Source organism: Notechis scutatus, chromosome 2, assembly GCF_049901735.1.
Source record: "Notechis scutatus isolate UNSWTSFEM ecotype Mainland chromosome 2, rNotScu1.2, whole genome shotgun sequence".
NCBI classification, from domain to species: Eukaryota; Metazoa; Chordata; class Lepidosauria; order Squamata; family Elapidae; genus Notechis; species Notechis scutatus.
In genome coordinates this window covers 77,122,879-77,137,661 of record NC_142010.1, presented here as the reverse complement: position 1 = coordinate 77,137,661, position 14,783 = coordinate 77,122,879, and the positions used below count along the sequence as shown (strand labels likewise).

General features: G+C 39.8%; 1 protein-coding gene across 2 annotated transcripts in view; it reads right to left on the bottom strand.

Moving 5' to 3' along the window:
* The window catches only part of FLT4 (fms related receptor tyrosine kinase 4), a 107,126-nt gene extending 95,888 nt beyond the window's left edge, over positions 1–11,238 (bottom strand). The window contains exon 1 of one of the 2 annotated variants that reach the window (XM_087955187.1): positions 10,969–11,238. In XM_087955187.1, the coding sequence (XP_087811313.1) occupies positions 10,969–11,146 (178 nt within the window). In that variant the 5' untranslated portion in view covers positions 11,147–11,238. The remainder of the gene's footprint in view (positions 1–10,968) is intronic. The other variant, XM_026686267.2, reaches the window with a different exon arrangement.
* Between the last annotated feature and the right edge of the window lie 3,545 nt (positions 11,239–14,783).

Here is a 14,783-nt window from a genome sequence, read left to right as displayed (position 1 = left end):
ATACAGGGTAACTCAGCAAAATCTGCTAGTGACATAAGCCAGGAGCATTTATAGGGACAAATCAGTGGCCCAAAATGCTTATCTTTCCACAGAATTTCTCCCTGGATTCATGCTTCAGTCACTTTGGGGGCTAATTTGACATTAAAATACCAGCAAAGGCAACCTATTAATAATGGCTGAGAGCGTTAGAAGGAAATGGGAAGATGATTTAAAAAAAACCCAAAACCCTGGCACTCTTACCAGACAGTATCCCATTTGAAAACTCCCCCGCCCCAGCATTGAAGCCAAAATATGATGCTAACGTACAATAGTTCTCTGGCTAAGAACTTGACAGGCAGAAATTAATGCTGCTTTATACTACAACATCTCAGTGACTCCTGAAGGTTTACAATATCCTCTAAAATATCAATGGCAAAGGGAAGTATATCAATACAACCACTATAGATGTTATCATAGTTAATTCCAATGGCCCTACTATTACTGTTAATAAATTTCTGAAATCAATCTTGCCTTGTCGCTTTCAAGAGACCCCAAAACCATTGTGGAAAAACAACACCCTGGGCCTTGGCATCATGCAATTCTGCTGGCTGAAAATATTTGCATGACTCATTTAGTTGTGCCATGAAATTGGGGGTTAATATTGTTTAGATCAGTGGTGGGGAATAAGTGTGCTCTGTATTTGGTTTGCTTTTCTTAATTTGTTTCGATTTATTTAACTATTTCTTTAGAACTCTGGTTTTTACTTATTAGTCACCGTGTCAAACCATTCATGACATGTCAACCTTTACTTCAGATTTTTGCAATTTGAAGCCCTATTGGGCTGCAATGACCAGATTCCCCATTCAGAATGGATATCCTGGATAAACTTAAGATATACTGAGTGCACAAATGGGTTGCGTTAGCACAACTGGATCAGTTACTACTGGATTAAAGCCATTTTCTGGGTTTTCACAACACAGTATACTGAAACAGCGTGGCCAAACAGGTTCGGATCACCCCATATACTGAAGATAAAAAAACTAGCCAATGTTACCATTAACCAAGCTTAGCAACCAAACACGCATTTGTTTAGTTGACCTATTATAAAATGTATTATGTGATTAAAGTCATAATGCCTGACCTGTCTGTAGAATCTGTGAAGCATGCTGCTCCATAAGTAAACTCCAAATTAACCCATGCACATTGGATACACTTACTTAAAATATTTTTGTTTCTTCTCATATGCATTTATAAATCACTGTGGGTCTTTGCAAACAGATTCATGCTGAACATGTTACAAAGTTGTTGTTTTTTAAAAGCTGTTTGGATATAGAATTCTTCCTGACTTCCAGCCAAAAAAACCCTCCGTCACTAGATACCATGCCATTGTTAACTGCCAGCTTACTAACATAAGTCAGTGGAAAACTTTGCCAGATCTGGACACCTGCCAAGAAATTATGTTTCAGGACTCTCCTCTTCTCTCCCCTATGAGCCCCTTCCTGCACCAGCTGACTCAGACACCTACATCAGAGCTTCCCTGGAGTACGTCATCAGCTCACAGCCTTGATGGCTTTCCAACAAGAAGACAAAATGAGTCACATACAAACCAAAGCCCTCAAATGCACATGCCATCTCCAGTGAAAAATGCTATTTAATAAATGGTTTATTTGAGCTCTGCCTAAATGAGAAAACGGGGAAGATAAGCCAGTCATGTGGCTCTTCTGTCCTATCCTACTATAATGAAAACTAACCCTTTGCCTACCATAATACCTTACAGCACCCATCAAAAGGGCTGTTATCAGACTAGGACAGTTTCCGCCACTAGATTTCTCCTGCCTATCAGGAAAGCTAAATAAGGAACGTAGTTCAAGCGGCTGCAGGAAGAGGGGAAATGCAGGATATCCGGCCCAGCTGCCAATTTTTCCTTTCCCATGAACCACTGCCGACCTCTATCACCAAAGGCTCAGACATCATGCCTGGCATCACAGCTAAGTTTCTTTATTTAACTCTTTGGAGGCTACCTATTAAAGAAAATAACCTGTAGGGGTGAGGCCTTGTTATATGAAATATACAGTAGTGCACACCTCTTTGTGCCACTCTGCCTTGGGAGAGAACTATACTACACTCAAAAATTTCAAGTGGCTTACAATCTTGCCATGAGTAAACAGTTAAAAAAAAAAGGCAATTAAACATTACACAGAAATATTCTACACTGAGCAGCTTAAAAACCCATATATTATATTCCAACACAAGAGGAATCTCTCTCATTTCATTTCCCTCTCAAATGCCAGTTGAGATGTGGCAGGTTCTGACTGTTTGCCTAAATCCTGTTAATATTGGGATAGATAAGTTAGCAGACAAGGGTAGAGGGCCCCTTTAAGATGGGTAGGAATTCTACTGGGATCAGAAGAGAAATTTATAACAAAAATGTACAATTATTTGTTAAAATTCGATAGGGAAGAAGAAATAGTTAAAGGGACTATGATAACCTGGGCAAGGAATTTTGGGTATAATATTCAACTAGAAGAATGGGAAAAATTTTGGACAAAAAACTACAAATTAACAATGTTTGCTGCCTACAAGGAAAACCTCTATAAAATGTTTTATCACTGGCATTTAGCACTGGCAAGACTGGCAAAGATATATCCAAATATGAGTCCAGAATGCTGGAAGTGCAAACAAAAACATGGTACTTTTTTCATATGTGGTGGTCCTGCCCCAAAACAAGGAAATACTGGATTAAAAATAAGAAATTGGTTACAGGAAATTATAGGTATTCAAATTGAGCTTAAAGCTGAAATGTTTTTATTAGGAATAATTAGAGGAGAATTCAGTAAAAAAAACAAATACATTATACTGCATATAGTGACAGTGGCCAGAATTGCCTTTGCACAAAGTTGGAAATTGGACAATACCCCTTGTGATGGTATGGTAATAAAGAAAGTGTTGGACTGTGCAGAAATGGGTAAACTTACTTTGGAACTGCAAGATAGAGAGGAATCGGAATATTTTATGATCTGGGATAAGTGGTATAGCTGGTTAGATAGTAGAAATAAGAATTAAAAGTATATATGTATGTAGATATATGTGAAATTGTCAATGTCGCAGAGTTGTAAAGAATGTACAAGAGATTTGTAATTGTGGAAAAGTACAATAAAAAGAAGATTGGTAGGAATATTTGGAATCACGTTACAAAATGGCTACTGGTACTCATTCAGTAACTGGACAGAAAGGGGAAATATAAATTGTTACAAAGCATTGCTTTACACTGTTTTACCTGCTAGCCCTATATCATAGATCCTGGAAAATAACCCTACTATCCTTGCTTGGTTTAATATACTGCTTCAAAGTGCTTTATAGCCCTAGCCCTCTGAGCAATTTCCAGAGTCAGCATATTGCCCTCAACTGTCTGGCTCCTCATTTTACCAACCTCGGAAGGATGGAAGGCTGAGTCAACCTTCAGCCAGTGAGACTCAAACTGCTGAACTGCTGGCAGCCGGCAATCAGCAGAAGTAGCCTGCAGTAAGCAACATATAACATCTATCATTTAGTATCAACTGCCAACCGTAAGGGAACCAGTGGTGAAGAAATATGCCATGGACAAGCACTTGACAGAGTAGCAATGAAGGTTTTGGAAAAGACATTCAGATGTCAGGAGGTGCCTATATCTACAAAGATTAGAATCATGTTGGCAATTGTTTTCCTGGTGATATTCTCTGCAGTGAAAGTTGGAAAAGTTGAAAGAATATTGATGCCAAATTTTCATTGTATTTATCAGTATATCATAATACATTACCTAGGCTTATATGTCACTCCAGTCATGTCTCTCAGCATCTTACATATGCTCATTCCTTGAACGATGGACTGCAAATGCCCAATTTTTTAAAAAACAAGAAAGCTTGTGGAGCACATTATACATTATTGTTGAGCTTTTCAAACTTGGCAACTCTTAAGATATGGACTTCAACTTCCAGAATTTCCCTTGGGAGGTAATAGCTTCGGTTTGAAGCTACATATATTATACATAACCTCATATATGCGAATACTGAATGGCTCCACAACCGTTTCATCCAGCAGCCCATTGTTTCATCAGCCAAAGACCATTTTTATCCGAGGTGGAGCCAGAGTTAATAATGGAGGTGAATGGCTATCTTGAATTAAATGATGAAGCACTTAAGAAAGTAAACCTTTCTTAAAAATCGTATTGCTGCTTGAAAGAGTAAACACTCTTTCAAGCAGCAATACAATTTTGACCTCCTGGAAAATATAATCACAGGACTAACTCGAATGTCCTCCTTATTGGCACGAAATATGAAACAAAGTTCAAAGACATCCACAGACCATAATAATTCTGGGAGCAGCTGCAGAGGCTCTTCAACGCCACAAAGGAGAAATTAGGACTGTATCACAATCCACTGGAATGCCTAGCACCAAGTCACCGGCTACAGGCAGGAAGAACTTCTATGGAGCACATTATGTTAAGTGCTCCAAGTACTAAAGCAGGTGCCATAGCACTTGGGGATCTATCAAGGAAGAGGGAGGCAGCTATACATTCCATATGCCTCTGCATCATATCAGTATGATCCAGTATGTCTGCTGCAAGGATTTGTCTGCCTCCCTCAACTATATTCTTAGAAGTGGTGGATTTGGATTTTACTTGGCTCATTGCCAAAGGATACTTTTAGAAGTTTTCTCATTAAAAATGGAGATCTGATCCATAAAACTGGGCAAGTCAATCAAGGGTTCACCAGAAAAATTAGTGTACCTTTAATTATGTGGCTAGATTGGTTAGTAGGAAAATGAATTCAAGTGATGACTACAGATTGCATTATTTAAATATTAGGTATCAACAGACTTTGCCAGATTGTTCAAATTAAAGAGCCATTTTAGAATAGATTTTGCTAAACGGATTGTTGGAAAAAAAGAGCAAGGAATCTTTTGAAATTACAAAACTCAGTTTTTTTTTTATAGAATGTGTACAAATTACACTTTTAATACACTTCTCCGGAGTGTTCGTGGTGAGGTATGCTGTTTGAATTCTTTCCCAATATACAGTTTAATTTCACAATAAAATGAGGCAAATTAGAATGCTTTGGCAGATAACTGACCAAGGCTACCCAACAAATTTCATAAATTGAAAACAGATTGAAAACTGAGCCTTCCTAATCCAGGATAATAGCAATAACCTTTAGACTTATATACCGCTTCACAATGCTTCACAGTCCTCTCTAAGTGGTTTACAGAGTCAGCAGATTGCCCCCCAACAATCTGGGCCCTCATTTTACGGATCTTGGAAGGATGGAAGGCTGAGTCAACTGGTGGGAATCTAATGGTAGTTGGCAGTCAGCAGAAGCAGCCTGCAGTATTGCATTCAAACCACTGTACCACCATGGCTACAACTTTAATCTTTCCCTCCCTCCCTCCCTCCCTCCCTCTCTTTCTCTCTCCTTTTTTCCCCACAGAACCCAAGGTGACCAATATGAGGAATTCAATTATTTCATCCCAACAATTCTGTGGAGTTCACAGATATCAACAAGAACCAACTAAACTAGCTCCCCAGTGAGATCCCTGGAGAAATGGAAGTGAATTTGTATCTCTCTGATCTGAGTCTGTTTACCTTAACTACTGCAGAATTATATTTGGGCTGCAGTCTAAGAAGTTACTTGGCTCTGGATATGTACCTCTAGTCTAGTCCCTCATTTTACAGCCAGAGTTTTGGAATAAAAATCAATCTTCATCATTCTTCAAAGTAATGTACAGATCAGGCAAAAATAAAAACACCAAAGCACTACAATGCAATTTGCGTTTCGCAGAAGCCAACCTAACCAACAAGAGTGTGTAACTTATTGTCATTAACCAGAAATGGTGCTGCCACAGATTCATTTTGATTAGTGATAGGAAATTCACAACCTTGCTTGAAAGGAAGTGAGAGTGCTGCGAGAGGAATGGCAGTGAAATGTCAATTTTTGCTAACTGGTTTGGTTGGCTCAGCATTGGAATATTTAGGAATCCATTACTGTAGCAATAAGCATAGTTGATTGAATACATTTGACAGGCCTTTTTGACTTCACAGTCAATGATTGTACAGTCAATAGCATCACTGTGACTCCTTTCATTTACTCGGGTGTCTTTTGGACTGTATCCCACCAAAAAAGTCAAATTTATTTCCAAGCACACATGCACTGGACAGTACTGTAAAACTCTATCTCATAATTTTGCTGCTTTAAAATATTTGTGACAACGGGAATGGAATCTTCAGAAATAAAACCTGTATATGCTACAAATTGCAGTGAAGGCTGAATATAGTAAGATAACAGATGAGTCCGATGCCAACATTTTTAACAATAACTGGTGAACAATTGTATTGTACAAGATAGTTTGATTCTATGCAGACTTGCCTGAAATTATTCACATCCTATCATATGGAAGGATTTAAGAATGAATTGTCAATTGCAGCTTTTCAACGAATATATAGCGTCTAGAAAAGATGCATTTTATCACCATCTAACATCATTCTTCTTACACTGCCCTAGACCAATAGCATCACAGCCAGTACTAGAATTTAAGCCATCCATAAAAACAATTGAAAAATAGGCATAGGCCACAAACTGATAGCTAAAACGAATCTCAGTTCAAATTCCAGAAATGTATTACAAATGAGCAGGGAAAATGACTTTTAAATTGTGTAAAATATGATGCAGTGATTTTTAAAAAACTCATATTTTTAAAGAGAATTCCATCAGTGAAATACTTTTTAAATCACCACAGCATGGGTCTTTACCATAGGCAGGACTTAGATTAGGACATGACTTTCTTACATTTTTGGGGAGCTGCAAAGCTAGGCTAATGCAGGAAAATACATACAGAACCAGCTAAAGTTGAGTATAACCATACCTTATCCTTACAATAACCATTTTTATGAATCAAGGAAGATTCTTGCACTGCACACAGTCTCATTAAAAACCCTACCCGTTGCATCTCACCAACAATTAGCTTTACTGTATGTACTCTCATCAAACTGATTATTGCTCCCAGTTTCAGCTGGGTACCTGCAAATCATCTATTATTCAGCTGGAATGCAAAGATAGATCATAAGGTATTATCAGACATTATGTTCAAATCCCTATAATATTTTCAAGAAGTTGCATATGAGCATTAACATGCAAAGACCAAGGGAACCTGGTAGAATCCATAACCAAGAAACCGTGGGGGAAAGCAGAAGTCTTTGGCAGCAAACCTGAAAGGTAGAAACCTAATTATTTCACCAAATCCCCCAATTCCCACAAAATCGTTCTTCCAAGAAATTCTGCTCAATGCTGTCTAGTAGCTAAGGGAAAGATTCCCTTAGCATTCCCTCAGTCCCTGTCCCAACAGAAGTAATCGATAACAAAGTTGTTTTAATTACTAAGGCTGAAGCCTGATTTAAATGAGCTTAGATATTTATCTAAGTTTCATTTATTCATTCTGCAACCTTTTATGACCACCCATTTACAAGAAGGAATTCTGAGAGTAAAACAAGAGTAAAACAATATTTTTTTAAAACTAATTGAAACAAATAAAAATAAAATTGAGGTCACGCACAATAAACATCCATCAACCAACCACATTAGATCTTCCCTGCTTTCTTGAAGGCCAACAGGCTTGAGGTCATTCATATCTCTGGGAGAACCTGTTCCACCAGAGTCACCATTACAGAAAAAAACATATTTCTTTTATTACTTCTGAAATAGGCTATATGGAGAGCAACTTGGTTTATACTGTACGTTGTATTAAACCTTAGGGTCATTTAGTTGCTTTTGGCTCAGGGTGTTATGAGAACCCAACTGGTATGTAAACATAATATACAGTTCAGTCCATTATCAAATACATGATAGTTTTGTTTAAAAGTATTTTCTATGTAAGTAGCCAATTTTTTTTTTTTTTTTTACAATTTAACTCTGGGTGCATAACTTCTATCAGCTCAAGGGCCACATTAGGCTTTGTGTGTCCTGTTGAAAATAGCATTTCAAAAGTCAGCATGGCCTGGATCCTTTGGGGAATGGTTTTGAAAATTTTAATGGATGAAACTGGAGCCTTAAATATCTGCAGAAAGTCCTACTTTGCCCCTTAAAACCTCTCCAAACTTGTAAAAATTCAGTAATAGACAAAAGTACATTTTCTTTTGGCCTGCTCTCTTTGGATGAAGAGGCCTTGCATCTTGCACTCCTGTTCTAACACCAGTACCTCGATGCCTCATTAGTAAATTATTTTATTTGAATATGACAGCATGCACTCTGCACGCAAGAGTGATGTCATTCTTGTTGTATATCACCTGCCAATATCTCAGAAATGTTGGCAAAGTCATCTAGATTCAGTCTTGGTTGTAACATTAATTAAAATGCATTTTAATATTGTAGCTTGATCACTCCAACCCAATGTATAATATCCATGGTATATGCATTAAGCTAGTATTAAAAAGGCAGCAGTATCTTCAGTTAATACACCCTGGATTAAATTCCCATATGGCAGTGATCATAATATAGTATCATTGTGCTGCATTCCATAGACGTTTCAACTATTGCTCATTTAAGGATCCTGTTTTATATCACTTTTTTGATACAATAGCCATAAATAATACGCTACAATCATGATGCTTCTAGAGCTGAGGCTATCAAAAATGATCTTACGCTGCAAAAATTGATCTTACCACATATAAAGCTTCCTGCAGTAAGATTTTTCTGTGGTTTCTCTAGCTCTTTATGGCCTCTCAGCTGAACTCTAGCAAATCATGTATCAGTCTGCTACAAAAGCATTTTCTCCATGTCAGCAAATGCAGCCTACAGATTTTTTTTTTGTTTATTCCTGCGCAGACAATCTATTCACTTTCAGGCTTGCCTGGCACTTTACAGGGCTCGATCCAGAGTATGTTTATTCAGACCCAAACACCATTTTGCTTTATTGATAAATGCTAAAATCACCAGAAACAAGATAGGTATAAAGTGTCCCAACATGCACCTGAAACAGCTGTTCCCATGCGCACCTACTTTCGTCCAGTTTTAAAATTAGTCAGAAAGTATAGATATAAAAGTGAACTCTTTAGGAAATTGGCCTGAAATTTTATTTTTCCACAATATATTTCTAATTTAGAGAATTCTACAGCCTGTCACTGATTACTAAAGCCCAGATATATTACCAATCACTGAACTTGGGAATGTTTTGAGTCCCATCCCCTAAGGAGGTACTTCTGGTGGGACTCAGAAGAAGGGGCTTCTCCATGGTGGCTCCCTTCCTTTAGAACATCACCAGCAGGCCTAGAGAATACAGAGTGGGATGGAGCCCATCAAATGGCTTGTTTGACTAATTGCTGTGATGGGAGGGGTGGTGGTTATTTTGTTGTTATTGTTGTATATTGGGTTTTTATTTTTTTTTGTAAGCTGCCCAGAATCACTGAGAGTGTGTGAGAGGCCATATAAATGTTCTAAATAAATAAACAAACTTGGGAGAGTTGTATCAGAGGCTTCTACAACGAAGTATGAAGAATGTGGGAGCAGCTGATCCTACATGGAATATCTTTTATGTTAGGGGCTGCTAAATAAGATTTAATCTTTTATGTTTTATGGTCATTTGTGGTTTTATTTTATTGGAAACGGCCTATAACCCATAATGACACGTGACATATACATAATAAATAAGAGCAAAACCTCATCTAGAGAAAGGAAATATGAATGGATCCCTTCCCTGTAAAACCTTTTCAATCCCAAACAAATTCATTTGGAAAGCCCGCTGAATTAAATTAGAACAGCAGCAATCATAAGCATCAGGCTGTACTTAAAAAAACACATTACAGATAGTCCTCAACCTATGATCACAATTGAGCCCAAAATGTATGTTGTTAAGTGAGACTTTTGTGAAGTGAATTTGCTCCATTTTACGACCTTTCTCCCTACAGTTGTTAAGTGAACCACTGCAGTTCTTGAATTAGTAACACAGCTGTTAAACGTATCTGATTTCCCCATTGACTTTGCTTGTCAGAAGGTCACAAAAGATGGATGACATGACCCTGGGACACTCCGTCATAAATGTGAGTCAGTCATTTCAAATGTAAATCACGTGACCATAGGGATGCTGCAAAGGTCGTAAGTGTGAAAAAATGGTCATGAGTCATTTTTGGTTTTGGTGCCGTTGTAACTTTGAACGGTCACTAAAGGAACAGTTGTAAATTGAGGACTAACTGTACATAAACCCAGGGACAAGATAACCTAGAACAGGTTCTCAGCAGAAGAGATTTCCTAAAGAACCCCGCACCTGTTCTTCTTATCATGCATTGACAAAGCAAATAATCCTTATTAGCAAAAGTTATAAGGAGGCGTCCTTTCTAAATCACTTTTTCTAGGGAATGGGGGGGGCGGGGGGCGAGGGAATTAACACCTGAGAGTGCCCTCTGCCGGTGGAATGAAGCATAGCTGTTCAACTTCGTCGAGGGAAAAACAAAAAAAAAAGGATACGCGCGCTGGAAGAAGCTAAATTAGCAGGCAGATGCTGCGCCCGAAACGGAGGAAAGCAACAGCAAGAGGAACGGAGCATGGAAGGCAGTAAAGTGGGGTTTGGGATCCAAAACTGAGCGGGATATCCCGTGTAAAATGACAGCCGGGTGCGGCAGGTAGAGAGAGAGAGAGAGAGAGAGAACACTGACGCGGGACGATAGGTACAAATGCTGCAAAGGACGAGAAAAGGCAGGAAAAGCGGCAACGTTGGGCGCCCAGAGAAGGCTAAAGGGGAACTGTCGGGGAAGCGTGTGCCTCTGCCTTGCCGGATTCGGATAGAGTTGACTGGATGACAGTAGACCGTCTCCCCCCACCCCACTGACCCCCCTCCCCACCGGTCCTTCCATCCGACTTCAGCCTCCCGCGCATGCTGCCCCCCGGGGACATCCACCCCGGTCTCCGTTCCTTCCCGCCACTTGCGGCGCAAGCGTGCGCTCCGTCGATGGCGCGCCTTGCGCTGCCTCACCTGCTTCCGAGACGACGCCGATCCAGAGGCAGAGGCAGAGCGCGCTCAGTCTCTCCATTCGCGGCGCCGGGCCGACAGCCCGTCGGGGAGGGAAGGCGGCGGGGCGAGACGGACCCATCTTTTTTCGCTGCTGCTGGAAGGAGCGGCCGGTTTTCGCCCGGCGCAAACGCCGCTCCATCCGCCCCCAAGCAGAGCGGACGGGCTGTCGGAGGAGGGTGAAGGGGGGGTGGGGGTGGAACGGCTCGGCCCCGCTTCCCTTTCCTTTTCCTCCCCTTTGCTGTCGCTGCCAGAGAGTCCTCCTGCCTGGGCGGCTCAGCCAACTGAGGAATTCGGCCAATGGCTCTGCCCCGGGAAGGTACCGAGCTGGGTGTGAGGAGCGAGCAAAAGTGGAAGGAGAAGGGAAGGGAAGCGAGCAAAAAAAAAAGAAGAAAGAAAAAAAAAAGCGGGAAGGGCGCCGGAGCTGTTAATCGACGGCTGCGGGAGGTCGAGTGGCCAAGAGCAGAAAGTGCGAGGCCGGGTGGAGGCGGCCACAGATGACGGGGTGGGGCTTGCTGAGCGGAGTCGAGCTCGGGACAGAATGGGCTGAGAGAGAAAAAAGGCGGCGGCGGCGGGTGTGTGTGAGGATGCTTCGAAGGGAGCTGACAGAGTGGCGCGGGATGTTGAGGGGAGAGGAAACGAATCGGGTCGGGAGGAAAGGGGAATCGGGGTTCTTAGCGGAAGGCGGAGGTAACGAAGTGACTGAGGGGGAGAAAGCAGATAGGTGGAACGGAGTCAATAGGTGCACGAAACACGCCGACCCAAAAGAGCCGAAGCGAAGGGCATATGAGAGAGTTCCCCAACCAGACCTGCTGATCCCCGAGACCGCTAAAATAAACCTCAGAAAAAGGCATCTTAGGATCGAAGATTGAAGTCAACAAACCGAGGTTTTCCTGACCCGAACGTTGTTGAATTAATAATGGCTCTAGTGGTGCTAATATATTCGAACGGGATGAATAACGACCACAAGCATAAAACCACAAGGCTCTCGTTATGTATGTATAAGTGGAAAGGAGAGAGCCATTCGTTGAATAATAATAAAAAAATAAAACGATTTTTTTGCTCTGTTCATTTTCTCTTTGTAACCAGGTAATTGGGAGACTGGTATGGGTTGATCTCGAGCTGAATCTCTCAGAATCTTTTTGGCTCACTCTATAACATTGTCCAGCAAGTCATAAACATGAAAGTTGGAATTGATCATTTAAGCTTCTTGAAGGAAGGGGAGAGAAATTCATTGCAATAGCAATATACCGCAACTACTTTGCTATGCATTCCTGTATTTGTCAATTTGACAAGATTGACTTGGAAATCGTATCAGACCATGCTGGTATGCATTTTATATTAATAAGCATATTCACATTCATTGCCAATGACCTATGGTTAACTAGAACTGTGGGATCATGCATGCTCTCCCAATATATTCAAAACTTCGGAATAAGGATACAAACATTTTAAGCACATGAGAGTCATTGACAAACCTCTTTAACTACAAACAACAATATCAGCAAGAACTGACTTGCTATTTCCTCTCTTGTTTGTTGTTTTGTTTCCTTTTTGTTTCTTATTCAGCAAAGCCCACATTTAAGAACTGCACAACAAGGTTCTCAAAAAGAAAAGAAAAAAACCTTTTTATGACCCATGTAAGTCCCTGATTTGGGGTAGAGTCAGGGCGACTGAAAGTGAGCCAAAAATTCAGATATTGGTATCTTACTAGTTTTTTGCTTCAAGTCACTGCTTTGCTGTGAAGTGTGCAATAGGTTCAGTTGCCTTTTGCTCTAGCCTAATTCATGGAGATATTGACAGCCTACAAAATGCTATATTTATTTGCATTCTTACAGGATGAGTTCTTGTAGATGGCCTGCGGAGAAGATAATTGTTCTAAATAGTTTGCATTTTAAAGGCTCTACTGTATTAAACTCTGTTTGATAGTCAGACATGTTTCCTTCTATATAGGGATTGTAGTTCTGTCTGCAGAAAAAAAATGCATGTCAAAAATGCTAGGGCATAAGAACAGATAATAGTTTTGCAGTGGTTGGCTACCAGCTGCAATGTGTGTTTGTGGGTGCAAACGTCTTCAAACTGAATGGCTTGTGTGAACAAAAGGTGAAAGGAGATACGTTTGGAACTGGCATATTATTCTCCATAGCTGACTTTTCACTTCGATAGGAAAGCAGAAAATGAGAACAATGCAGAAATTAAATTGCATTATTGACTTCTTTGCGTTAATACACCTGAATCTTTCCTTGCATCTTAGAAATATTACTGAATCCTTTAATTTATAACATATTATTATTAATGTATTTAAAGCACAGCACTTTTTCTTTGCTTGCTTGAAAGCACCCAAGTATTGGAATTGTTCTGAAAATAATAGTGTACTTCTTTTTTCAATAAAAATGGATTAAGGTTTTAATATTCACATTTAGAGATGTATATAAATACATAGTTTGCTTTGATGAAGTTTAGAACTAGTGTGTCACTAGATGTAAACACATGAATCTTGCAAGTTATTGGAGAAATGTGTCAAACTAAGTAAAAATGCACAGACTAAATTACTTGTCTTTTACATCTCATGTTTATGTCTGTCTTGGCAGGGTTGGTTATAATTCAAACATTGCATAGTCTGATTTTTAAAAGTACAGTAACATTTGAAGTGAAACTAAATACTCAAGTAACAGCTGATGTGTTTTAAAAATGATACATACATGGCTAATTTAACACTTTCATCCCTACAATTCTTCTACCCAAAATCCTATCAAATTGCTATAAACTGCCTGAAGATGGTTAGAATGATGTCCAAGTGCAGGAAATAATGTTTCAGGGCAGACTAGGCTGGGCAGACCAGGATCTTCTGTATACCTGGGCAGACTAGGATCTACTGTAACTAGGTTGCCCCCTTTATACAAGCTTTGATTTGGTTTAAGTAATCTATTTGAGGGAAGTGTAGAAGGTGAAAAAAGGAAGTGATGACCAGGGGAATAGATAAGCATAAAATAGCTCCACTGATCTTCCCACCAAACAATGCTTAGGAAGTGGCTGAGATACAACTACTGTATCATTTTCTCTTGCAACTCTCAGGTAGACCCCCACAGAATTCAATGTAACCTAAGATTGCAGCTCTAAGACTGGGCAAACTCTGGTACTTCCAACATTGCTGAATTACAACTCCCAACATCCTTCATCACTGAAGCTGCTAGAAGGTGTTGTTCAATAGCATTTGGAAAGCACTTCCCAGAATTGTATTAAAGTCATTTGAATAATGGGAGTAGAGATGTTGTATCACAGCTCTGACATCTTGTGCCCCCCTCCCAGTTATAATTGGAAAGAGACAGTAAATATTGCACTTAAGAAAGAACCAGCTGTTTACATTAGTTCTGCTTGGCAGATTTGTTAAATGCCAATGTAACACATGCTTTCTTTTATTCCCTATTGTTTAGATGTGTGCTGTTCTAGAAGACACCAGAGCTCCTAATTGTTTTGGAGCCATTCACAATGCAGACAGCTAGAACAAGGATAGTATTCTGATAAAGAGTAAAGGGAGGAAAGAAATAAGCAAACAAAAATCAAAGAGCAATATGCAAATAGTGCTAATTTATCCATTTGTAAAGTGAGGACTTTGAAGAGATACAACATTATGTAATTTCAAGATTAAAAATGATTCAATGTAGGCAATCTGGGCATCAGCCTTTTCAGAACAGATAGTATTTTCCGAGCATGAGTTGAACCTGCTTCGGTAAATTAATAGGATGGGTTGTGCTAGGGGGGAAAAATGCAATTTTGCA